The sequence below is a fragment of the Ammospiza caudacuta genome, chromosome 9, assembly GCF_027887145.1.
Source record: "Ammospiza caudacuta isolate bAmmCau1 chromosome 9, bAmmCau1.pri, whole genome shotgun sequence".
Classification (NCBI taxonomy): domain Eukaryota; kingdom Metazoa; phylum Chordata; class Aves; order Passeriformes; family Passerellidae; genus Ammospiza; species Ammospiza caudacuta.
The window spans coordinates 38,537,948-38,564,806 of record NC_080601.1 but is presented as its reverse complement, the minus strand read 5'-3'; the positions used below and the strand labels follow the sequence as shown (position 1 = coordinate 38,564,806).

General features: G+C 52.0%; 1 protein-coding gene across 1 annotated transcript; it reads right to left on the bottom strand.

Annotated features, from left to right (window-relative positions):
- On the bottom strand, nucleotides 1-26,859 carry JAKMIP3 (Janus kinase and microtubule interacting protein 3). The gene is made up of 22 exons (XM_058810214.1): nucleotides 26,687-26,859; nucleotides 24,702-25,199; nucleotides 19,396-19,611; nucleotides 17,704-17,823; nucleotides 16,737-16,883; nucleotides 16,200-16,331; nucleotides 15,685-15,720; nucleotides 14,280-14,339; nucleotides 13,115-13,243; nucleotides 11,148-11,276; nucleotides 9,268-9,351; nucleotides 8,564-8,626; nucleotides 7,978-8,076; nucleotides 7,656-7,754; nucleotides 7,512-7,571; nucleotides 5,827-5,892; nucleotides 4,761-4,829; nucleotides 4,613-4,690; nucleotides 2,532-2,735; nucleotides 1,885-1,950; nucleotides 952-993; nucleotides 1-213 (listed from the first exon to the last, which is right to left on the bottom strand). Exons 1-22 carry the CDS (start codon nucleotides 26,819-26,821, stop codon nucleotides 55-57), a joined length of 2,691 nt encoding a protein of 896 aa, XP_058666197.1. The 5' UTR covers nucleotides 26,822-26,859; the 3' UTR covers nucleotides 1-54.

Here is a 26,859-nt window from a genome sequence, read left to right as displayed (position 1 = left end):
TCTCCAAAGGCTCCTCGGGGCTTTTAGGGGTGCAGGGACTCCCCCCAGCCCAGCTCAGCCCCGTGCAAGTCCCACAGGCTGCAGCTGCCCTGGCCAGCAGCACACAACGAGACAGATCCAAGGGTGGAAGGGGCAAAGTCTCTGTGTGGGTCTGGGGAAGCAGGGCTGTCCCTCAGGCAGGAACAGCAGGAGCAGCTGCAGCGGCCTCAGGGCCTGAAACAGGACAGGAGAACAGCAATCAAAGGAAAGCCCACTGGGCAGAAACAACATTCACAGAACTTCTGAGAGGTCCTGTTTATAATTATCTGCTGAACTGTACAACTGATAAAAAAGGATTTGTGATCTATTCCATCTATTCCATTTCGGTTGTTAGTGGGGAGCGTTTCCCTCCATGCCATCCCTGCTGTGGTCATTTCTGGCAGCACACACAGAAATAGGGCAATTTATCCCTTATTTGCACAGGAAAAGGGGATTCAGGGGGTCACTGGGGCCCCATGGCACAGTGCCTGGAGGAACACACCCCAGTAAATGCCACGCTGCCCCAAACCCACCTGGCTGCTGCCCTGGAGGCAGGACAGGAGAGGGGCTGAGGGTTCCATGGGCTTCCAGCACAGATCAGTGGAGCTGCCCCTGATGCACTCAGAGGAGTCACCCCAGACTGGGGGTTTGCCCTGGCTTGACAGAGCTTTCCTTGCTTTTAAGCCTGCTTAATTTTTCCTTGTCCTTCCCTCTAAAGAAGGAAATTCTGTTTGACAAGTTTTTGCCTGCTGGAGTCCAGGCTTCACGTTTTTTTTTAAAAGGATTTGGAGATTTCCATTTTTCGGTTCTCTGGCATGCCCAAGAGACCCTTCAATCCTGCTGACACAGCAAAAGGAAGCTCTTTCCTCTATGGGAAAATAGAGATGCTCTAGGAGGAGAAGAGCAGAGAGCGGAGCAGACCCGAGGGCTTACCTTGTGCATGTGGCCTGAAGGACTATGACCAAAGAATGAAAGCTAAAGAGAAAAATAAAAACAAAAATAAAAACTGAAAAGGGGAGAGAAGAGAGGAAAAAACGGAAGAGAAGAAAGAGATTAAGAGTTTACAGTGTGTTTGGCTGAGAAATAAGCTGTGGTTACAGACAGAGCACAACAAAACTCTCAGGTGAGGAGGAACATGGAGTGTGAAGTGAAGTCAGAGTGCTCGGGGCTCAGCTTGGCTCAGGAGAGCTCCTGTGTCCCCTGGGCTGGTGACAGTGACCCCTGTGAGTCCAGCCAGCCCCAGCCACGGGCTCAGGGGAAATGGGGAACAGCAGCTGAGCTCTGACCCCTGAAACACCCCGAGCCTGGCCCTGCTGGGCTCTGGGCTCAGGGGCTGGCCCAGCTCAGCCCTGCTGTACCTGAGCACCCATGGGCAGGGCAGGGCTCAGCTGAGGCCATTCTGGGCTCAAACACGCCAGTTTGGGCTGGCTGCAGAATGCTCTGTGACACAGACTGCGGCTGCAGGCAGGGAGGAGAGCAAAGCCCCCGTTCCTGCAGGAAAAGGCTGCTCCATGCCCTGCCTTCCCAGGGGCTGCCATGGATGGGAGGGAAGCAGGGAGCAGCAGCCCCTTCCCCAGAGCTCCTCACCATCCCACCTGTGCTCCTGCTGCTGAGCCCTCGGCTCTGACCCTTCCCTGCCCGGCATCAGGCTGCCCCGAAGGGCGACAGGGAGCAAGGACTCAGTTCAACCAGCTCACCTGCCCTCCTCGGAGGGGCTGGGGCAAATGCAAGCTGTTTTCCTGGAGCTGTGCCCCTTTCTCACTGCGCTACACACACGAGCCCTCTCTAGGGTGGTTTCCTTGGCCCAGGTGAAATGGAGAATGGTCATGTGCACACACAGCAGCTGTTCCGTCTGCATGACCTTACCTTTTCCTCTAACTCTTTTATTTGTCTTTTTTGGCCTTCAATTCTTTCTTCTAGCTCTTTAATTCTCTGTCAGATTTCAAATAAAAAAATATTTATTAACCAACCAAATACAGACGTACCCGGAAGATACATTAGTTTGGGGGACATAGATTGTATGTGCTGTGCTTCTCCCAAAGCCAGATTGGGTATTATGTCACCCTGGTTTTCTAAGATTTTCTAAGCCTTCTGATGTTGACATTCTTGCAGTAAACTTCCTCACACACTTTCTGTTAATAACTCATTGTTTTGCTTTCTTTTATGGAGGAGGAGAAAGTTGATAGGCTGTTGGTTTGTCCAGTGTCATTGGAGAGGTGGCACTGTCACCCTCCAATCCACTGCTTTTGGAAAACTATAAATGTTGGAGTCAAAAAATAAACTTCCCTTTTTTCTTCACCTTGAGAACAGTGGTGTGAGCTTGTGTGTTCTTTGGTGTCCTACAGGGACAGGTATCAGGCTGCAGGTGAGTGCTGTGTGATTGTCACCGTGTGTGACAGAGGCAGGAACTGCACACTGCCCTGTCTGCAGGGGTATCCAGGGCCGAGCAAAGCCTGTCCCAGCTCTGACAGCTCCCAGGGCTGTGCCTCCCGAGCTCCCAGCCCCAGACCCACCTGCTGGGCGTGCTGGATGAGCTCCATCCTCTCGCGCAGGATCTGGGCGTCCCTCTCGCGGAGCTCGCTCATCACCTGCCGCTTCCACTGCTCCACGGCGCTCTTCAGCTTCTCCTTCTCCTCTTCTGAAAGAAGTTCGGAAATTTTGGCTCCAGCTTCTTGCTGCAGGGCATCATAGAGCATGGCTTCTAATTCCAGAATTTGCTAATCAAAAACAATATAAAGCTGTCAGCTCGACCTTGTCCCCGCCGGGGTGAGGAGGTCGTGGGGAGCGGAGCGTCCGACCCTGAAAGGCAACGGGAGCGGAGCGGGGGCTGCGTGCTGAGCCTCCACAGGGCAGCACTGAAAACTCCATCCACAGGGAGAACAGCCCATCCTGAGGGGCTCCGAGCAGCCCTGGGGCTGGCACAGCCCCTGGATCCAGCCTGCTCTGCCCCACAGACATGGGGAGGCAGCTGCTCCTTCCTGGGGATGGCACCGTGGGGAGAGGAGGAGAAGGAGAAAAGGTAAAGGAAGGGGGAAAGGGAGAAGGGAGAGGGAAAAGGGAAAATGTAAACAGGGAAAAAGGAAAGAGGTTCATAAAGACTCATTTTTGTGAGCTACAGATATTTTTACATGTATTTTGCCATCCCTTGGTTGCCCTTTCCCAGCTCTCTCACTGCCCAGCAGAGGACACAACCTCGTCCCAGCAAAATGCTGCTGTTTGATACCTGTATTTCTGCTGTGCCCCAGCCTCATGGACACAGCCCCAGCCCTGTCTGGAGACCTGGCCTGGGCAGGAGAGGGGCAGGGGCCCCTCCTGGCCCCCAGAGCAGCAGCAGGGTCAGCCAAGTGCTGCCTGGAGCAGGACCCTGCAGCATCCAGGCTCAGGGCTTTGCCTGCTAATCCTGTTGGCTCTGCCTCAGGGGCATCATGATTAGCTGCTCCTCATCTCCAGGGCACAAAGGAAACATGGAAGTGAAGCGAATTTTACAAAGCAGAAGAGCTTTTTCCACTCGAATTCCAGGGCAGCACAAAGCTTCCTTTGCTGCTTTCAGGCTGCGTTTGTGCCCTGGAACAAAGCAGTGCCTGGGACACGCGTGTGCTGCCTTCAGGAAATAGAGGGAAACGCAAATAACCCTCAGCCCCCTCTGCAGGAGCTGACACTCCTGCACTCACTGCTTCCATCGGCAGCGTCAGCCCTCAGCTGCACAAACTGTGCTCAGGACAGCAGAGGATGGAACCACAGAGTCCCAAAGGCTGCCTTGTTCCATCCCATGCCATGGGCAGGGAAATTCCACTGCAAGGGGTTATAGGGCTGGAGCCACAGCCGAGGGTCTTGTGTGCTTTGCAAGGTTTGCATTGTGCCTTGGCTCCAGATACGGCTCAGAACGAGGCAAAATCAGTCCTAAAGATCACCCACGGGACAGAAAATGCATGGAGCAAAGGCTCCCCCAAATGGTCCAAGACACAAGTAGACATCAGGAGGCAGAAACAGAGGCATAAACACTCACTGCTCCTCAGAAAGTGTAACTGTGCTCTAGGTTTGTGTAGAACTGGGAAAATGAGATAAACTGATAGGAAACTTTATGCCTTTTGTGGATAATTGTATAACCTTTCTCTCATTGATGGAAACAAGACAGCTGATGACTGAAAAGAGGGGTGAAATGCCTTAGGATCAGCTAATGATGAACCTGACTTAAAAGCAGTTCCATTTCAGATTTACACATCCCAGAACACCTCCAGCTGCTCTGGTGACAGAGGGTGCAATCCAAAATCCAAGGAAACGTGCAGGCCAAAATATATTTTTTTAAAATATAAGACAAATTACTGAAAACCTAATTTCCTTATCAGTCCTTTACTGAAGCTTTGGCTGAATTAAAACTGGTGTTGATCAAGTCAATGTTGAGGTGCTAACCCTGCAGGGGCCATTCAGACCCAGGAGTGGTGCTCACGAGGCAATCCTGGTCAGCTCAGGGTGCAGAGGATTTGCTGGACTGTGATCCCATGCAGCCCTTGGGGCACCCCACAGCAGCACTGCCCATGGCAGAGCCCATGGGCTCACCCAGGGGTCCCAAGCCAGCCCCTGTGGCAGCCCTCACCTTGTGAGCCTGGTCCAGGGACTGTTTCCTGAAGTCCAGCTCATCGTCCAGGTATCCCTTCTGCTTGCTGAACAGCTCCTGGGGAGCAAGGCAGGGCTGTCAGTGACCCCCCGGGCCCAGCCCCAGCCCTGCTACCCCTCCCCGGTACCTTCTCGTTCTCCAGGTCCAGCATCTTCTGCTGCAGCGCAGACTCGGTCACCTCGATCTGCTGGAGCCACTGTGGGACAGACAGAGCCTGAGCAGGGCCCTGGGCTGGGCACGAGCCAGCAGGCAGGCACCACTCAAACGGCAGAGCACAACCAACCCTGCACTGCTCTTCTCTGAAAGGCTGCATTTCAAAGGCTGCTCACCTTCCCAGCCCGTGCTCCTCACCTGCCCATCCTCTGCTCCTCACCTTCTCACCCTGTGCTCCTCACCTTCCACCTCTGCTCCTCACCTCCCCACCTCTGCTCCTCACCTTCTCAGCTCCCTCACCATCCCATCTGTGCTTCTCAACTTCCCACCTGTGCTCCTCCCATTCCCCTCTGTGCTCCTCACCTTCCCATCCTCTGCTCCTCACCTTCTCACCCTGTGCTCCTCACCATCCCCCCTGTGCTCTGCACCATCCCAGCCTGTGCTCTGCACCATCCCAGCCTGTGCTCCTCACCTTTCCATCCGCTGCTCCTCACCTCCCCACCTCTGCTCCTCACCTTCCCAGCTCCCTCACCATCCCATCTGTGCTCCTCACCCTCCCCCCTGTGGTCCTCACCTTCTCACCCTGTGCTCCTCACCTTCCACCTCTGCTCCTCACCATCCCGCTGTGCTCTGCACCATCCCAGCCTGTGCTCCTCACCTTCCACCTCTGCTCCTCACCTTCCACCTCTGCTCCTCACCTCCCCACCTCTGCTCCTCACCTTCCCAGCTCCCTCACCATCCCAGCCTGTGCTCCTCACCCTCCCCCCTGTGCTCCTCACCTTCCCAGCTCCCTCACCATCCCATCTGTGCTCCTCACCATCCCATCTGTGCTCCTCACATTCCCCTCTGTGCTCCTCACCCTCCCCCCTGTGCTCCTCACCTGCCCACTCCCCTCACCATCCCACCTGTGCTCCTCACCTTCCCATCCTCTGCTCCTCAACTGCCCACATCTGCTCCTCACCTTCCCTCCTGTGCTCCTCACCTGCCCACCTGTGCTCCTCACCCTCCCAGCCCCCTCACCTCCCCAGCTGTGCTCTCACCTTCTCAGCCAGCGTGAGGACAGTCCTGGCCTGGATGATGACCACCTGCTCCTCGTTGGTCAGATTCTGCACCAAAAGCAGAGCACAATTACAACAGATCCCAGTTCTTGTACTAACCCACTGCTTGGGCCACTGCTGTTTCTGGAATTAAATATGTCTGAGGAACAATGAACTGAGGCAGAGAAAATTAATATTGTAATGCAAAGTCATTGTAAAAGCCATTGTCACTATTCATTACCAACCCTTGTCATACATAATTCTTCCAAAATTCTCATATTTACCAACAAGAGCAGGGACTGGATCTATGTGTACCCAACAGGGAATAAACACACATTTACACAGGACAAGACCAAGCTCAGCATGAAGAGCCATGGGGAGAAGAGATGCAGTGCTCATCCCATGCACCATCCCCACTTTGTGCAGCCAGGTGATGATTTTGGGAAGCATTTGTTGAGATGTTGGCCATTCCATCCATCTTCTGTTGCTTTCTCCAAAATATCAAAGTACTGGAACTGTGTTTTGCATTCCATCCCAAGCTTCAGTGTGCCCACAGGTACAGCAGGAGAAGGGCCTGGCTGTGTGGGGTCCTGAGCCAGAGCCAGGGCAGCTGCTGGGCAGGGGGACTCTGGAGAGCTTCAGCCTCAGGCACTCTGGGACAGGGCAGTGCTGCCCTGCAGGGATTGAACCAGGGAATCCTGGTGTGCTCTGGGTGGGAAGGGACCTCAAATCCCCTCCATTCCCACCTCTGCCATGGCAGGGACACCTCCCACTGTCCCAGGTGCTCCCAGCCCCAATGTCCAGCCTGGCCCTGGGCACTGCCAGGGATCCAGGGGCAGCCACAGCTGCTCTGGGCACCTGTGCCAGGGCTGCTCACCCTCAGCTATTTACAGTTCTGGTATTCCAGGCTGTGCCATAGTGCTAGGGATGGCACTTTGCTGCTATCCAGCCTGGTCACAGGAGAGCTGGGGCAGCCCTGGTGCCAGCCTGGCTCCAGAGGGAGAGCTGGGGCAGCCCTGGTGCAGAGCTGTGGGAACAGTGGGACCCTCCTGCAGCCCCAGTGCTGGGGTGGGGGTCCCAGGAGGGCCCTGGAGGTGCTGAGGGCTCTGTGAGACCTTGAGGGGCTCAGCTCTCCTTGGCCCCTCCAGCCCTGGGGCTCTGCTGACAGGGGAGAGCACAGGTAGAGACCCACAGGACCATGTGTGTGCCCTCCATGTGCATAACTGTGCAGTCATTCACCGGCTGAAGGAGAAGCACTCACACCTTTCTGGTTATTTGCTTCTCCTTTTCACGCTGTTGTTTTGGTTTCTTGTTTAATATCCTGGTTAGTATCAAGGGCTAATGGGTTATTGGGCAAAGTCAAAGCACTCAGCTGCTGAAATGCCAAAGCAAAGCAAGTGCAGAGCAAGCAAACCAAGAAACCGTGTGTGACCGGAGATCAGAAAGCCCCAAACACCAACACAACTCTGAGTAACAGGGATCTGAGAGCAGTGTGGTGACACGAGCCCTGCAAACCTGCAAACTTCACTCCTCAGTGGCAGCAAAACCTTGGAATGGCAGCAAATGCTTTGCTTGCAGCCCAGACCAGAGGCAGGACAGGCTGTGCAGCACCAAAGCAGGCAGCTCTGCTCACTCCACACGAGGACAGGTGTTCCCCAAAGCATGCACAATTTATTAAAGGAACATACACTTACGGCGTTATCCCCTAAAATGTCCAACTTTTTCATCAGCTCTGCCACTACAATGTCCTGGCAAGAGAGAGATGGAGAGGCAGGAGTCAGCACGGGGCACCTGGCTTTGCCAGGAGGGGACAGGAAAGGAGCATCCCTTACTGTTACACCTTCAGCCTCGCAGTACACCTGCAGGGGGCTCTTCCCCTCCGTGAAGGGGCCGTGGTGGAAGGTGATGGCCGGGGACCGCCGCTCCCTCTCCTGAAAGGACAGGAATCCTGGGTTAGCCCTGCTGTGCCACACCACAGCGCCGTGAATGGTCGCGCTTGGGAGGGCCCCTGAAGCTCATCCCAGCCACCCTCCTGCCACGACAATCTGCCAACCACACCGGTGGTGTTTGTGCTGTTTGTGGTTCTCCTCTTCGACCAGACCCTGCACAGAGTGCCCCTCTGCACTGCCCCACACCCGCAGGGCTGGGGCTCACCTCCAGCTCCAGGATCCTGAACTCCAGCAGCTCGTTCTGGTCCTTGGCGTCCTGCACGTCGTGCTTGAGCCGTGCCTCCTCTGCCTCCATCTGCCTGATCTGCCAAAGCACAGGGCACCTGAGCCGGGGGGCACAGGGCACCTGAGCCAGGTGGCAGGAACACCCAGCACAGGGCAACTGAGCTGGGGGGCATGGCTGAGGCAGCCCTGGGCACTGCCTGAGCCAAGTGGGCAGGAACACCCAGGGCACCTGAGCCAGGTGGGCAGGCACAGCCAGCCCTGGGCACCTGTCCTGAGCCAGGGGGGCAGGCACACCCAGCCCAGGTGGGCAGGCACACCCAGCCCAGGGCAGGGCTGAGCCACCCCGGGCCAGGGGCATACAGGGCTGGCCCCAGGGCCACTGTCCCCATGCACAGGACACGCACAGGCAATGCCAGAGCCCCGCTTCTCCAGCAGCTTTATGAGGGTCTCCTCTAAACACGAGTTATTGCCAGCAGGGCAGTGCCATGCAGATTGGAACACTGCCCCTTCTGCATCCCTCAGGACACAAATGCTATTGGAATAATGGAAATAGAAACGTTAAATACCTTTTCTACCAGCTCCTGATTCCTTCTGTACAACGCCTGCTTCTCCTCAATCCACTTCATGTCCTTGGGGAGAAATGAACAGCACTGCAGGTGAGGCTGCAGCATTTGCAACAGCAAGGTGCAAGTTGCAAATGCAACAGCATTTCATGAATGCAGAGGGACACAACAGAGAGAGCTGTGAAACTGTAAGTCCACTGCTTCCTAAAATAACTCCCTAAGCTAAATGCACTTTTAACAGCTCTGTAGTTCACAAATGGAATAAAAAATTCCAGTGATTAAAAAACTCTTTCAGAAAAAAATCTGGTTTGCATTAAAAGGGATATTCCCAACTATGTGTTTACTATCACATTTCTATTTTGCTAAATACAAATTACATATTTCTGCAGATCAGGCAAACTAAACTTTATCTGAAAGCTAATCTCTTAGTCTGAGGAATATATAAAACCCACAAACCCAGAACATCATTTATCAGCAAGAACAACATGAAGAGGTTAAGCTGGGAAGGCAATGATGGAATTATTTAATATTTAATTGTTCTCAAAACCATTTTCTGTTTACTGCTGTTGTTGTTTTGGTTTTTTAGGTTTTTTCTTTGTTTGGTTGTTGATTTTTTATCAGCAGAAGTGGTGCACAATCTGTAACCTGCCTGGGAACCCTTCTGGTGCCCCAGCAGAGAGGTGGGGAAGGGCTGGAGCCAGCATTACCTGTCCCTGCTCAGCCAGAGCCTTCTCCAGGTCTTCTATCTGAGCCTGGGACCGGTGAATTTCTGCTTGGAGCTGCTCACGCGTCTGTGGCATTAGAGAGAGAAACGAAAAAACCCAAAAATCAATAAAGAATAATTTAAAAAGAAATTTTAAAATAATCAAACTTTCTCCAAAAGACCAACCCTAATGCAGTTACAGAAAATATTTTAAACCCCAAAGACTTTTAACAAATTATTTTGAAAGTTCCCTGGCAGAAGAAATTTGCAGCTGAGCACAGAGTATCAAATAATCAAATGTAATCAAATCAAGTCTGGGAGATAGGATTACTGATTTTGAGATTTATCTCAAGATTAACAAAATGGCAAAGTAGAGCTGGCCCTCACAGCTGCTCATGGCAGGCTGCAGCCAGAGCCTCCCTTTCTCCAGGAAAACAAAAGAAAATTACTATGGCACAATTCTGGGCACACCTGGCTCCCTTAAATCTGGGGCATGTTAAACACTCAGAGCAGAGCCCACATTAGAAATGGGCAAATTTCATTGACCTTTGTCCTTTGGTGCCTTATCTATAACTTATCTATGATTTAGTGCCATATCTACTTCATACCCATCTCTCATTTTTTACTGTATTTGTAGCTTCCTGCTTATTTAAGTAGACACCACATTCCTGCACATGTTTTCTGGAGAACAAATGTAATTATTGCTAGTTGCTGTATTTGTTACATACTTTCACAGAGCATTTATTTCCTTGAGCCATTTCTCTGCTATTTATCCGGTTATTTACACTGAAAGTGATTTTGTTTGCATGACTGCGCTGGCGCCTCCTTTGGCCACTGTGAAAAGACTAAAATCCAGAATCCAGTCACTCTCACAGCTGGGCATGCCTGGGCTCACTGGGAATTCCCTTCCAGGTGCAATCCCTGGTGTTTCAGAGCAGATGTTCATTCTGGGAATGTCAGTTTTCATGCATTACACCTTGACCCACTCCCAGTGTTCCTGGATAACACCTCCACAGAACAGGTCTAGGAACAAATTAGGGCTCTGCGGGCACATTTCTCCTGTTAAACAGCAAGTTTGCCCCTTTCCTGACTGCACCCACCCTTGCAGGCTGGGCATGACCCATCCAGCCAGCTCTTCAGGGAGTCAGGGAATGGTTTGGGTTGGAGGGACCCCAAATCCCCCCAGTGCCACCCCAGCCATGGCAGGGACACCTCCCACTGTCCCAGGTGCTCCAGCCCCAGTGTCCAGCCTGGCCTTGGGCACTGCCAGGGATCCAGGGGCAGCCACAGCTGCTCTGGGCACCTGTGCCAGGGCTGCCCACCCTGCCAGGGAACAATTCCCAACTCCCAATATCCCATCCAGCCCTGCCAGGGAACAATTCCTCTGTAACTCCTTGGCACACACAACAAGGTCCCAACAAAAGCAGCACCTCAGGCCAGCTGTCCAGAGCCACAGGAACCCTGTGAGGCACACAGGCAGAGTGGCACAGGGCACTTTGCAATTTAATTAACAGAAAAATCTCAGCTATAAGCCTTCTAAACATTTCATGAGGAATCATGTAATCTCTCAGAGCCCAGAAGGAATTAAAGACCACGCATTACATATTTAAGGCTATCTGTCCTAGTTCTTTATAGAAAAAGAGCTTACTTTCAAGGATTTCCCATGAAAAGCTCTCCCTGGCTTTCCCTTGAGCAGAGCAGAGGTGAGAAGCCCGAGCTGCAGCAGGGCTGGATGCTCAGCAGCCCTTCCAGGGGGCTGGCAGCACTCAGAGTGCCCGGAGCCCTCAGGTGAGCTGGAGAGCAGCCTGAGCCCGGCCAGGTGAGTCCCCCACCCGCCCTGCCCGCTGCACAGCCCCATTCCCATGGCATGCAGGCCCTGCAGACCTTGACTTCCCGCTCAGCATCCAGGGTGCCCCCGACCTGCTCCTGCAGCAGGGCGTAGGCGCGCTGCAGCGCCTGGTACTCCATGGTCAGCTGCCGGAACCGCAGCTCCGTCTCCTCCTTGGCCATGCCCTGCCAGCACACAGAAGGAGGGGGTTAGCTCTGCTGTCCCTTTAAACTGCCAGAGTTATCCCTTGTGAAATGCAATTTGGAACCATGGTACAAAATATCTTGGTTAAGTGTGTTTTGCGGAGATAATCAGAACTCCACAATTTATGAAAGTTGTAAAGCCGGGATGTTTATTACAGCACCGGACACACGCGGAGATTGCTCTCCTTAAAAGACATGCATACCTCTGGGAACTTCAGGTCCCTTTTTATCCTCCTCTCAAATACATATGCATACAATTCCACAATAGGTTCATACATATTCATTTTTACCAATTTCGGGTGACATTTGCCGCTAGTTCTTCTTTATCAGAAAGAATTCCTAGGTCAGGCTGACTGGCTGTCACAGCAGTGTCTGTCTCTCTCTATCACTCTCTGTCTCCCCCCTTATCTCTGTCCTTCACTGGGGCAATTTCTCTGAGCCTAGGCCTTGCAGTCAGGCTACATAGCCATGTTTGCTAACCACAGACTCAACTCAAAAATGTACATTTCACCTAAATCAAAATGGATTTCTACCCTGGAAAATTTCCACTCTGCCTCAAGGGCCCTCAAGCTGCTTCCCCTCTGTCCCCTGCATATCCCTTGCACGCTCTTACCTCCAGGAAGTGCAATACAGAAATAAAAAGATAATCCCTGCCTTGGAAAGATAAAAGCTTGCCTTCCATATAGCACACTAATGACTGCACCACCCTTTCCTACTGGAACAGGGAAAATCATCACATTAAAGGTGAAAATGCAGCTTTCTTTAGCAACAAAAGGTTTCAATTTGGAAAGGAAACCAAGCCTGACAGACTCACTCAATTATTAAAACATGAATCCAGAGTTAATAGTTGTAGAAGTGGAGACAGCCAACATGAAAGGAGCCCTTCATCTTCTTCACCCTGCTTACAATATCCAGTATGGAGTGCTTTCATGTCTGACCGGAATATTTCACTCAACATGAAATGGAATTACATTGCTGGGTGCATGCATCAATTCCACAGGCTGAATGGGGGAAGATGTCAATACAGGAATGGAAAATAAACAGGCTCATGCATACACAAATACATTCAGATTTCCTGCAGGGCAGCCTGGTACCCATCAGGTATTGTTCATGATGGAGTGAGGAATTCTGCAGGCTGAATTACACACCTGCAGCCAGCACACCGTGAAAAGGCTGCACACCATCAGGGGCAATTCTTGTTTATTACAAGAGTCTTGTTGAGCCCAGAGCTGTGTAACGGGCCAGTGATCTGACACACACTGGGGAGTGCATTTGTGGGGAAGCCCTGGCAAATCCAAGGAACAATCCCTTTAATTTGTGTTACATTTGTGTGCTGTGATCTCAGAGCCTCTGGAACCCAGCCAGGAAGCAGCCCTTCCCTGGAGCCCAGAGCTTCAGGGGAGCATTCACTCCCTCTCCCTCCACCAACACAGACCTTACTGAGCCTGGCTGGCCCAAAGTGCACCTGCCAAAATCTGCAGCCAGGCTCAGAGTGAACACACCTCCCAAGGCCAGTCCAATTTCTCAGTGTTTTAGACCTGAGAACCTGCCATAAATTCAATATTCTTAGGATATGAGATTTCCAGCTTGGAAGTTATGAAGTTACTGAAGACCTGATGCAGTCTCATTCCGGATTTAGAGATACTGACCACCATGCACAGTACCAAATTTAACAGAAGTGTTTCATTTTGTGGTCTGAGGTGACAGAGTGATAGAACAGCTATGAGAGAGCAGCAATGATGGACAGAAGTGATGGAACAGAGCAGGGATTTCATTAAACACCAGCACCAAGCAAGGCAAGGGGAGTTTTTGAGGAGTACCTCTTCCAGGTCGTCCTCGGGCGTGCAGGGGGTCTGGTCGGTCCGGTCCGTTTGGTAGGAGATGGAGGAACCATCAGACTCCAGGGACGCCTCCTCATCATAGCCATAGAACGTCTCCACCACTGGCTTCTGACAGAGAGCAGGGTCAGGGAGTGCCCTGGCACCCGGAACAGACTGCCCCTGCAGCTGGACAGACTGCCAGGGATCCAGGGGCAGCCACAGCTGCTCTGGGCACCTGTGCCAGGGCTGCCCACCCTGCCAGGGAACAATTCCCAATTCCCAACTCCCAATATCCCACCCAGCCCTGCCAGGGAACAATTCCCAATTCCCAGTATCCCATCCAGCCCTGCCAGGGAACAATTCCCAATTCCCAATTCCCAATATCCCACCCAGCCCTGCCAGGGAACAATTCCCAATTCCCAGTATCCCATCCAGCCCTCCCAGGGAACAATTCCCAATTCCCAGTATCCCATCCATCCCAGCTCCTGGCACTGGGAGCCATTCCCTTGTGCTGTCCCTCCAGCCCCACCCAGCTTTCAGACAGAATGTGCCTCCCTGGAAGGCCTGGATGTGCTGTTCAGGATGACAGGAGTTATCTCCCATCGACCTCAATTAGTTATTCATAGGTTCATTAGCTCCAGCCTCACTCTAATTGTTCATCTGTGGATCACAGCACACTGGCAGCCCTGACATTAAACCTTCCTCTGACATTTTAGTGTTAATATTTACATTAACACCCTGCCAAGCCCTCATTAACCAACATCCCCTTTTCCCTGAGCTCTAACCATTGCTTTCCCAACCAGCAATTTCCACATGTTACTAAAGTTCATCATGAATTATTTACTGCGTACACATGTTTTCAGGCAGCACCATTAGAAGATCATTTGGAGATGTGTTAATTCATAAAATTTGTCTGCTGTTAAGACAACCACATCCCACCAGAGTCCCACACAGTGAATGCAGAGCATGAAAAGGCTCAGAATGCTCAATGCAAACAGGTCCCCTTGAATATCCCAATGCAGTCTGTCCATGTCCTTGAGCTACATCACCCAAACTGAGGTTCAGGACCCATTTGCAGACCCTTGAGGAGAGCACTGCCATGGCCCTGGGGTGCTCTGAGCACCCTGTCCATCAGCATGTCACCATGGAAGGGTTTGTTTTTTACCTTAGGAATTCTTGTCATTTTTTTCCTTTGCTTCCTGAACCGTAGCAGCTTATCACGTTCCTGCAGGAGTCAGAGACACTGTTAGCTGTTTGCAGAGAGCAATTACTGAAATTACCCATGGCAGTACAAGGGGACACTGGGGAAACAACAGACAGGATGTCCCTGCTGGCCACTGTCCCACACCATCACCAGGCCTGGGTTATGTACTCCAACCTCGTTCAGCTTTGCCACACACAAGTAGAAATTGCTCTTTCTGTCCATGGAAATCAAGCTAAAATAAAGCCGGTGACAAGCTCTATGCTGAGAGTTTGGGTGTCCCTGTGGAGCTGCTCCCTGGGTGACCACGGCCCTGCAGCCCTGTCCCTGTCCCTGTGGTGCCTCTGGAAGGGACACACACCCAACACACTGCACACACTGCAGGGCCCCTTGGAACTGTGCACTTCCAGGCTCAGCTCCTTCCCTTGGGATCTGCAGGCTCCCTCTGCCTCTGGAGCAAGGTTTGAGCCCTTACTGCTGCCAACAATATTCCAATCGGAGGAAATAACAGAATAATCAAATTCCAGGTTGGAGGGACCTTAAATGTCACCTCCTTTCACCCCAGCCATGGCAGGGACACTTCCCACTGTCCCAGGTGCTCCAGCCCCAATGTCCAGCCTGGCCTTGGGCACTGCCAGGGATCCAGGGGCAGCCACAGCTGCTCTGGGCACCTGTGCCAGGGCTGCCCACCCTGCCAGGGATAGATTTCTTCCTCTTTGTGGTATTGGGTTGATTTTTTACAGTACTCAGCAAAAAGTCTCTGTTCTTGCAAAGCCCAGGAGTGGAGAGAGGGAAGCTCCACAGGGGAACCCTCGGCTGCTCCATTTCCCTGGGCACAAGGATGAGGTGACCCTGGGCACAGTGACACGGCTGCTGCTCAGCCTGGTGGCCACTCCCAGGCAGGGACAATCGAACTCCTGTTGCCTGGCGATGGGAACAGCACATCCCATCAATACCCATCAGTGGGGAGCCCCAAACATTTCTGTTTGGAACCCCAAACATCCCTGCCCACCACAGCACAGGGATGGGGTGAGGGCAGGGCTGAGCACACCCTGCTGTGGGTCACACAAAGCCAGGGGCAGCCAGAGTGAAAAAATGCCATTCCAAGGGGACAGAGCTGCCCTGGACATGGGGACACTTGCCCTTGGCCACCTTGGCAGGTGGTGGGATTAAAGCTTTCCTCCCCACCATCACTGTGCTTTTCTCTGGTGAAAACTGCTGATAAAAATCTGCTCTGAGGAAACTCCTGGGTCAGCTCACTGCTGAACACAGATGGAAAGGAGAATAAATATTATTGTACCCTGCCTGCTTTCCATGAACAGCAATTTAAAGCATATGTAGATGAGGAGGAAGCTAATGTCACTCTTACCATGACACTCTTCACATAGCCAGCAGTCTCCAGGGTCTAATGAAAGAGAATGAAATATCAGTAACTGGATAGGCTTAAAAAGAAAGGGAAGAAACAAAAGTTATTTTCTAGAGGAGTATCATGATTTTGGTGTTTTCTGTTTCCAAGGACAGAGAGCACATTCAGAAGGAAGCAAACCCCCAGCCCAGGGTTGCAGACCCCTCCCTGTACACAGGAATCTTCAGCCCTAGGGGTGTGTCCAGCTGAAGGAGCTCGGACAGTTTCCCTCCCAGACCTGGCCACCAGCACATGCAAGGACATGGTTCTGTCGGGCCAGGCCAGTGCAGACTGGAAGGGTTTTCCCAAACACCACACCACAGATAATTTCTATTACTACTAAGCACAGAAATGCCTGCCAGGTTCCCCTGCTGCCCCCTGTGCCCACCAACTCCCAGCACCTCAGGCACCCCTTCCTTGGGTTTCCTGTGCTCTGCCCTTGGGCACTCTCACATGAGAACAGCAGCCTCCCGTCTTACCTTGGAGAGCTCATCAATGATGTTCTGCTGCTCAATGACTTGTAGTCTCAGGAAATCCACTTCCCTTTCTTCCTGGCTGTGGTCGAGGTCATTTAGGGAGCTTGGTCTCCTTATTGCTCCACTTCTTTGCCTCTAGAACCCAAAAGCCACAGGGCAGAGGAGGAAATGATCAGGAGGCTTTGCCAGGATCTTGTCTGGCCCTCCCCTTTACAGCAAGTAGAAAACATCTCTCTAATGGTTGCCCTGGCAGCTCTCCTGCTCCCTCTCTGCTGAGCCTCACATCCAGGCTCCAAACGTGCCAGAGGGTCCTGCCTCTCCAGCTGGCAAGGGGCAGGGTGATAGGGGCAGATTCCCAGGGATTGTGAGGTGATTCTGGCAGGACAGGCGAAGGTGAGCCATCGAATGCCAGGTGAGTTTGGGCTGGAAGGGACCTGGCCAGAATGGAAGAGTTTCCCATGGAACCTGCGAGGGTGGGCCAGCGCCTGACTCCCCCAGCCCCACCACGTCCCAGCTCCTCCCAGGGGCACAGGCGCTCACCATGGCGATGTTTTCCTGCGTCACAAATTTCAGTTTGTTTTCCATTCGACGTAAGGCATGTGACAACTCCTCATTCTTCCTACTGAGGCGTTTGTTTTTGTCCAAAATGGGCTTATACTGACTTTCTGCTTCTCTGAGACGTTTCAGCTGAAAGATAAAGAGAAAAATAACGCCTCTGGAGCTTTTTCATCAAATATATTAACTACTTTCTGTAACTATCATGCTAGAAGTATTTTCTGCCGATGCAAAGCAGAATTGATCAAAAACTCTCAGGATTTTCTGTTGGGGAGAGAGCATTCCCACACGAGAAGATATTGTTGTAGGGAGCCCCCAATGTGTGAATAAAATGCTTTGACTCTAATGATTCTAGAAAGCTGAACAAATGTTTTATTAAGCCTTATTATAGTACACTAATACTATATATTAAAACTGTACTGAAAAGATAGTAAAGAAAAACTCGTGACGTCTCCAGACAGTCACAACACAGCTTTGACCTAATTGGCTAATCAATCTAAACAACCATCACCAGAGTCCAATTAACGAATCACTTTTGGTAAACAATCTCCACAACACATTCCACATGTGTCAAACAACAGGAGCAGCAAGTAGAGATAAGAGTTATTTTCTCTGAGGTTTCTCTCTGCCTTTCCCTTGGAGAAATCCTTGGGAAAGTTGTGCCTGCTGCTCTCTGTGAAGAGAGCTGTGGCTACAATGAGATATTCTGCCTGTGTAGCAAACATTCAATGTGGGGAATGTACTTGTTTTTAAAAAGAAATACATATAATTCCAGCTAATGACATTTTAAAAATGCATTGCTGCACAAGCCAAGAGGCGAGTGACACAGCCCAGCCCGGGCAGCGATTGGAGCAGGGGGCAGCAGGAGGCAGCCCCTCGTTTCCAGGCAGCACAGGAGCAAACCCAGGTGTTCCCGGGGCAGGGCACACGTCCCTGGCCCTGCTGCACTCACCAGCTCGTTCCTCTCCTCCGACAGCAGCGCGTTCCTGTCCTCCAGCTTGCGGATGATCCCGCTCAGCTCCGCGATTTTCAGCTGGAAGCGCCGCGCGTCCTTTTCATCCAACTGCTGTTCCTAAAACAAAGATCAACTGCAAATAACTGCTCGTAAGTGCGCACGCAAGAGCACGTTGGCAAAGCTCAAACTTTTCCTAATCCCGAATCCAAACACTTCAAAATGTTATTGCCCAGAGTGTAACCCGTGGAACCCAAGTGACCATGGAAAGCTGCAGGGTGAGACCAACGGAAAGTCAGGAGTGGAAATGTAACAAAGAATGCAAATGCAGAGGGGTGTATATGCATATGTATGTGGATATGCATATGCAAATTCAAGGTCACAAATGTGACAATACAAATGTGCAAACACAAAGTTTACAAATGGTAAACTTGGAAACAACAGAAAATATCAAAACTGAAGGCCGTGTTCCAATGGTGCCACTGTTGAACTGAGAGCTTCAGACACATTGCCCACTCTGAGGACTTGGTCATAAGAAACTGGTATTAAAATTACTGAATGGGGAAAATCCACGCAATTGTGCATTGAATAAGCTCTTCTTCCAGAAAGCTGTGGCCCTTATGGGGTCCTGAAGGGTCACTCGTAAGGCTACAGGTGTAGCACTTTATTGAGTGAGAATTCTTCAATCAAATTAGAAATTAATAGAGATGTAGGTAGATGTGTTCTCGTTCAGAATCAGAGGAGTTACAGCTACTGACAAACGTGACAGACTTTTCCCCTTCTCTAAGACTTGTTCTGGTCTTTGGCAGAAATTGAGTACAACTAGAGAGAGGCAAATTAGTGCCCACAAAAAAGTGCTGGTGGCACTTTTGGGAGGTCTAGGGTTCCTCATTCAACAGGTGCAGGAGAGGCTTGGGCCAAAGAATAAAACAGATTGGTTTGCTCAGGTATAAGTTTTACACTTGTACTGAGACAATCGAGGCTGTCGCAAAAGAAATCTTGATGAGGATCAGCAATGAGGACGACCTGCACACGTCAGAGGCACGAGGGCAGTTACCCGAGGGCTCTTCTGGGCAAAGGGGGCCCCAGCAGGAGGGGCCAGAGTTACACTGCAAAAGCCACTTTGAGGGGTGATTCCAATCCAATGCTTTGGCCGTTGCAGAGGACAGGCTAGGAGGTGTTTGGCTCTCTTTGTGTCCTGCTGGCAGTGACACTGCCCCGGGGGTGCAGGTTCCATGCTGCCCTGCAGTGCCTCCATCCCCTCTGGAACTGGCCTCGTACATCTGCTCCCCAAGCCCCAGCGCCTCCGAGAGCTCACACACAAACAGCACTTGGTGAGAAATGCATTTGCATCGTTTGTTGGCACAGTCGTGTCAAACTGTCAAACTAAGGCGGGTGACTGAGCATGGCACAGTGAGGAAAAGGAGAGAAAGGACAGAGCAATTCCACCCTGCTGACAAAACCAAACCAAACCAAACCGACCGGGAAACAAAAGGACAGAAAGCAAAAGCTCTCCCATGGCGAGGTCAGATTGGAAATCTCAAGGGTTTGGGCACACAAAAGCCAGAGCGTGAGCAGGTGCCTCGGGAGCCCTGCACAGCCATGGGACAGCTCTTGCTCCAGGGTGCACTCATCAAGATTCTGCCGCTCGTTTGGTCGCTCGTTTAGGTGAAACCACGTGGAAGTGCTTACGGGGCTTCCCGAATGATCTGAAGCGTCTCCTGCACCACTTGCATAAGGAAGTTCCCGCTTGGGGCTGCTCAGATGCCGGTCAGACTCTTTGAGCTGGGACAGTTGTTCATCTAAAGCCTCCTTTTGGAGCTGCAGTCTCTGAGCATGCCCGGCTCGCACCCCTAACTCTCTCTCCAGCACGAAGACTGCTCTGTCCTTAAACTTAATCTCCTCCATCTACAAGGAGAACAGAACACAGTCACACAGGGCTCGGCGGCACCCGAGCACCCCAGGGTGGCACGGTGGCAGTGAGCACTGGGCACAGCACACTGCCCTGCTACCCATAGTGACAATGAGCACCCCAGGGTGGCACAGCACTGCTGCCCTGCCACCACAGTGACAGTGATAGGGATACAGAACTGCCCCTCTCCAGGTCACCCAGCAGGAAACCCCTCCTTCAGCAGGCAGCTGGCAGTGAAATATTGGGAAACAGCCTGAAATCCTATCACCACTTCAGAATATCTTAACAAAATTAAACATTCTCATCACACTTGGATTGCTTCACTCAAACACTTTAAAGATTCTGCAGCATTTTGCTTGGATGTCACCTCTAGAAAATGTGGATTCATAATTTTTAAAGAAAAATATTGAAACCTCTCTATCCTTTAAATTTTAAAAATTCCTAGAAGAAATATGAGTTTTAAAATTTTTTTTAATCAAAAGTCTCCCTTGTGAGCAATTCCTTTTCCATGAGAGGATTTTTTACACATAATAAACATTATGCAAAATCACAAAGTGCTAAAATGACAAATGCCCAGTGACCTCTAACACTCTCCTTCCCTGTTTGCGTTTGCCAAGGGGCTGTGCACATCCCATGGGATCAGCCAGGATCCCAACCCTGGGGTCTGGCTGGAGTTCACCAGGGCAGCTGGGTCCTGCCAGTGAAGGAATCACTGATCCAGCTCAGTGAAGGAATCCCTGATCCCAGCTCATCTGATCCCAGCCCAGTGAGGGAATCACTGATCCCAGCTCAGTGAAGGAAATCCCTGATCCCAGCCCAGTGAAGGAAATCCCTGATCCCAGCTCAGTGAAGGAAATCCCTGATCCCGGCCCAGTGAAGGAAATCCCTGATCCCAGCTCAGTGAAGGAAATCCCTGATCCCGGCCCAGTGAAGGAAATCCCTGATCCCGGCCCAGTGAGGGAACCCCTGATCCCAGCCCAGCAAAGGGAATCCCTGATCCTGGTCCAGCTGATCCCAGCCCAGTAAGGAAATCCCTGATCCCGGCCCAGTGAGGGAATCCCTGATCCCGGCTCAGTGAGGGAATCCCTGATCCCGGCCCAGTGAAGGAATCCCTGATCCCGGCCCAGCAAAGGGAATCCCTGATCCCGGCCCAGCAAAGGGAATCCCTGATCCCGGCCCAGCAAAGGGAATCCCTGATCCCGGCCCAGTGAGGGAATCCCTGATCCCGGCCCAGTGAGGGAATCCCTGATCCCAGCTCAGTGAGGGAATCCCTGATCCCAGCCCAGTGAGGGAATCCCTGATCCCGGCCCAGTGAGGGAACCCCTGATCCCAGCCCAGCAAAGGGAATCCCTGATCCTGGCCCAGCAAAGGGAATCCCTGATCCTGGTCCAGCTGATCCCAGCCCAGTAAGGAAATCCCTGATCCCGGCCCAGTGAGGGAATCCCTGATCCCGGCCCAGTGAGGGAATCCCTGATCCCAGCCCAGTAAGGAAATCCCTGATCCCGGCCCAGTGAGGGAATCCCTGATCCCGGCCCAGTGAGGGAATCCCTGATCCCGGCCCAGTGAGGGAATCCCTGATCCCGCCCAGTGAGGGAATCCCTGATCCCGGCCCAGCAAAGGGAATCCCTGATCCCGGCCCAGCAAAGGGAATCCCTGATCCCGGCCCAGTGAGGGAATCCCTGATCCCGGCCCAGTGAGGGAATCCCTGATCCCAGCTCAGTGAGGGAATCCCTGATCCCAGCCCAGTGAGGGAATCCCTGATCCCAGCCCAGTGAGGGAATCCCTGATCCCAGCCCAGTGAGGGAATCCCTGATCCCGGCCCAGCTGGGCGGGAGGGCTGCCCACGCTGGACCCCCCAGTCACAGCCCGACTGGCAGGGGTTCCACAGAAAGGCAGCAATCACACCCATCCCCATCCCTCAGGCTTTTTCAGACTCCAGAAACACAAGATTTTTGCCATCAGTTTTTGAGATTTCAGACATCTAATTTCAACGGTCAGTTTTTGAACCTGGCCTGCTTCAAATAAGAACATTTTGCCTTGCATGGGCTGTGATAATAATTTTATCTCTGCTTTGTCTATAAACCTGGAAAAAAATGACACAGGGATCAACAGTCACTGCAAGGACTTTGCTTGCAGTAATTGCCAATATAGCTCACCCAGAGCAGGTGCTGGCAGGTCAGACAGGTACCAGGAAAGCAAAATGGAGCAAATGAAAGGGATTTTGGGGGCCATTGACTCACAACCCTTTCAACAATGTCAGTGAAGGCAGCATCTGCTGACTTTGAATGAAACAAAGACAGAGGTGCTCCAGAGCACCTGAAGTCTTTCTGCTAAATGCCTCATGAGGAGAAATCTACATGGATGCACAGGTGAAAAGATAACACATCATCAAATTATTATTTGTTTAAAATAAGCAGCATATTGGGTAGTTGATTCTTATTCATATAGAAACAAAGACATATTACAACAAAGGCAACACATGAAATTGGGAGGAACAAAGAGATGAGAAAACACAAAACATTTCACAGCATTTCACTAATGCCTTGTTTTCCAGAAAAAAAGAAATCCCTAAACATAACCTTCATAGACCACAAGCAAACCTCAGCATTGACATCTTCCCTCACCTGAGTAAATCCCCATACGTGACACATGCCCAAGTTTGGTGCCTGCAGCCCCTGACAGACAGAGACAGCACGGATGGGAGGGAAAGGTGTGCCTCAGCATGGGGGGAGAGGAAGGAAAGGCAGAAGGGGTGCCCAGAACTCACTGGCAGTGCTGCGGGTCCGTGGGCACGCTGCCCTCGGGCAGGGCCATCCTGGCCTCATGCTGGGCTCTGCTGGTGCTGTGCTGGGCTCTGCTGGGCTGTGCTGGGCTCTGCTGGTGCTGTGCTGGTGCTGTGCTGGGGCTGGACCAGGCTCTGGCTCCTGTCCCTGCTCCCACCCTGGTGCTCCGAGCGGGGAAGGGGCGGCAGCGCAGGAGCACCCACCCACCCACACACCCACACACCCACCCAGCACCTGCAGGCGCCCGCTGCGCTCGGAGCTGCAGGAATAGTGATGAATATTTATGTGTCTGCTGCTGGAGGCAGCCCCGGCACAGCTGGTGCCAATTACAGAGCAGCAGCACCGTGCTCAGGGAGCTGTGCTGCTGCTCCTCGCTGCTCCTGCAGCTCCAGGCTTTGAGCCATGACTCTGTTATTGAAGTTGTTATTGCCATCCTGTTCCGACCCAGGCTGAGGGTCCTGGCTGGGGCATCTGTCCCTGCCATCTTCCTGGGGGCCCTGCAAGCTGACTGATGCTGTCAAAAATGGCCTTCGCAGGGGGATTTCATCTCCCTGCACCACTCCTGAGGCTGAGAGCCAGGGCCAGCTGAGCCAGGCACAGAGAGCAGCAGCCACAGGGCCAGCACAGCACTGGGGCCAGAGCAGCCTGGGCACACCCGAAACCCACCAAAAATACCCAGAAACCCCCAAAACCACCCAGCTGCTTTCCTGTGCTGCCTGCAGTGCTGGGAGCTGTCAGCCCTGCTCCATGGGAACAGGTCATTTCATTGGCGCAGTGAGCCAATCTGATTCCTTCAAGCAGGAACTTTATAAAGTTTGATTTTCAAAGGCAGTTTAGATAACACCCCGTTAAACCACTCTGTTCCCTGTAACTAAGACCACATTTATTTAACAGCTTCTACATTAAAGGCCATTAGTGGGGACTTCCCACATGATGCAGCAAGTTTATTTAGGATGTGCATTAGCTCCCCATTCACTGTGCTGGGTGAAATCAATGCACCAGTGAGGCATGGCTGGAGGAGAATTTACTTACCCTGCAGGATATTTGAACAGCATCAATAGAGCAGTTGGTTGTAAATTATTTTCAATATCCTCTTCATAAAAATAAAATATTCTATGGAAAAGCCTTAACAGCCCAAAGTCTGAGAGAAGAGGAGGCTCAATAAAGGCAGGGGACACTGCAGGGCTGGCGTGCCAGTCCCTGCCAGGCCCTGTGGGGCTCAGGGCTCAGGTGATGCTGTGCAGCATCCCCAGGGCAGGGGTCCTGCGGGGGTCTCTGCAGCCTGGTCACACTGCCAGCCCTTCATCTGGGGCCAGGCTGGGCATTTTGAATTTATTTGGGGTTTGGGTAACAGCTGATGACTTAGAAGAGGCCTGGATGGGTCTGTGCCAGGACACTGAGGCTGTGAAGCAGCATGGCAGACACAGAACGATGGTGACACCACACAGAGACTGAGACAAGACCCAAACACGCATCCTGAGGGCATGGCTGTGTCCCCAGGGGCAAGGAGCACCCTCAGGGCTCAGGTGTGGGTCACACACCTCCCTCCCTCCTTCCCACGGGGTTTTCCCCCTTTCCCAAGCACCAGCACCCCTCCATCCTCCCCAGCCAGGTCCCACAGAAGAAATCCCCAAAGCCACAGGGGTGACGCTGCTGCCCTTGAGAGTGGAGCTGCTGCAGCTGAGAGGGCAGGCTGAGCAGCCACACACAGATGGTCCCCGAGGGCCAGGTGAGCAGGGCCAGGTGAGATCCAGCCACCGGCTCAGGTGGGAGCCACACAGGAGCAGAGCCAGCCCTGTCCTGGGGAAAACCACCATGGTGGCATGGAGAGAACTCCTCCCATGGTGGGCATGGAGAGAACTCCCCCTGCACGCCCTGCTGCGTGGACAGCACCCAGGGGTGCAGAAAAGGAGCATTTGGGGTTGTGTGGGCCTCGCTATGGGATGTTCATGGGAACCAGCAAAAGCAGGGAAAGGGAGGGACCAAGGTGGATCAGGAGGAAAGGCTTGGTGAGGAAATAGAGGCATAACCCAAGACACATTGCTGTTGTAGCATTTCCCTGCCCAGCCAGGAGCCTGAGGGCTCTTCCTGCTAACCTTTAATGTGAACACATCCACGGGCTCTCACACGGATAAAAAAGTTTCTCACAAAACATCCTAACACTTTTAAAAACCACTTTGCCCTTTACTAGTAAATGCAAACAGACCTGGAGCAAGCCCAGAGCCCCCACAGCCGCCCAGAGAGGCCAGCTATGATAATTTCCCCCCAGCAGCATGAGGAAAGGAGCAGAGAGCAGCACGTACCAGCCTGCGGATCTCGCGCTCGCACTCCCTCTTGATGCGCGTGATCTCCTCCTGGTGCAGGTGGTACACGCTCCGGATCTCTGCTGCCTTCATCTTGTCAGCCTGGATCACCATGGTCAGGGCCTCCTCCACCTGCTTCTTGGCTCCCTTCAGCTCGGAGATCTCCTGCTGCATTTTGATTTTCTCCACCTCGAAGCCCTTCTTGGCCTCCTCCTTGGCCTCGCTCAGCAGCACGGTCTTCACCTTGTCGGGGGCCCCGTCGCGCACGGCGTTCAGCAGGGTCTGCAGCCTCTGGATCTCGTTGTCCTTGATTTTGATCACTCTGAGCAGCTCGGCTTCGTGCTGTCTCAGGAGAGTTTCTCGGACAGCCTGGAGCTCTTTCATTTTGTCTTCGTGGAGTTTGACTTTGAGCTCTGTGACCACCACTGTGCTTTTATGCTGCTCGTGCTCCTTGATCTGCTTCACTTCCTGATTTTTCTCCCTTTCCAACTTGCTGACCTATAGGGAAAATCAAAAAAGTATAGTATTTTCAATCAACCAAACATGATATCATGATGTTATTTAAAAATGGTACAGATGACTTTACAGTATTACACCTCAGTGCTGGTATGTCTGTGCCTACAAACTAGTGGTAGCAAAGACCTTCCTTTCACTGCAGGTTCATGTTTAATACACATTCAGGAATCAGACAATTCCTTCTGGGCCAGTCTGACTCCTTACTTTATTTTGCAGAAGCTCTCACAGCACATTACTCCCAAAATAAGGGAAAAACCAGATGCCCAGGCCATCACTCTGGCAGGCAGGCCAAACCTGCACATGCACAGGCAGGGCACAAAAATCTCTGTGGAAGCTCCTGTGAAGCCCCAAACAGCTGCATTTTACCAGATGGCTTTTTTAAGTGATGCATTATTCAGCAGAAATAACTGACTGTACCTGACCACACAAGGCTCAAGAGATGTTTCAATTTAAAACCATGCCATAAACTCTAGAGAGGCCATGGCCAGAAGTGGCTGTGAAGGACAGGGAGAAGGAAAACAAAGTCCTCAGCCTTAAAGCTGCAAATGCTGTGGCGCAGCAAAAGGATCAATAGGTGTTCTACTTATTTATATCTCTGTGTCAGGTTCATGGTCTAAAATGCCTAATAGTGATGCAAATTCATGGAAAATTTCAAATTATCATTTTGTTCCTGCACGGTAACACATTTCTATTCTGGAACTGAAAACCCCAAAATCTATCAGTGGAAACTGATTTGGAGAACTGGGGAAAAGCAAATGAACGTTCCATGCTCTTGCTGAGAAGTGATCTGAGGGCAGCAGCTGGAAGCTCTTGGAGCTGAGGCTCCAGCCCCATTGCTGTCCATCTCCCAAAGGCTGAGGGAGAAGCTGTGCCTGCCTGGAATCTGGCAATTAGCACAGGGGGCACAGCTGAGGGTTAGTACTGCACATCTGGGTGAGCACTCGGTCTGGAGAAGCTTGAGTGCAAACCCCAAACAAAATGAGTGTAAAAGGGAAAGAGAAGTGTCACAGACATCTTTTTATGAAAATCTTTTCTTTGGGGTTTTTTCTTCCTGGGAAGCTGGGAGGCCTCAGGAACAAAATGCAAACAATGGTTATCTGCTGCTGTGGGATGCAACAGGTGCATCTGGGATTGGTCTCATGGGGTTGTTTCTAATTAATGGCCAATCACAGTCAGCTGGCTCAGACACAGAGCCTGAGCCACAAATCTTTGTTATCATTCTTTCCTATTCTATTCTACTCTTAGCCAGCCTTCTGATGAAATCCTTTTCTTCTATTCTTTTAGTATAGTTTTAATGTAATATATATAATAAAATAATAAATCAGCCTTGTGAAACATGGAGTCAGATCCTCATCTCTTCCTCAGAGCCCTGTGACCACTGTCACAGAGAAGAGCCAGCAGGGAGGATCCTGGCACCCCTGGCCCCTCTGGACACACAGAATGCACTCACACGGAGGGGAGCTGCCCACCTTGCTCTTCTCCTGCTGGAGCTCGATCTGGATGTCGGTGAGCTTGGCCCGCAGCTCCTCGTTGGCAGCCTGCAGGGCAGCCAGGGCGTCGGGCTTGTCCCCCCTGGCGCGGCTGCTGGAGCCCCTCTTGGCCATGCTGGGGGGCCCTCGCTGCTGCTCGCTGCTCACATCTT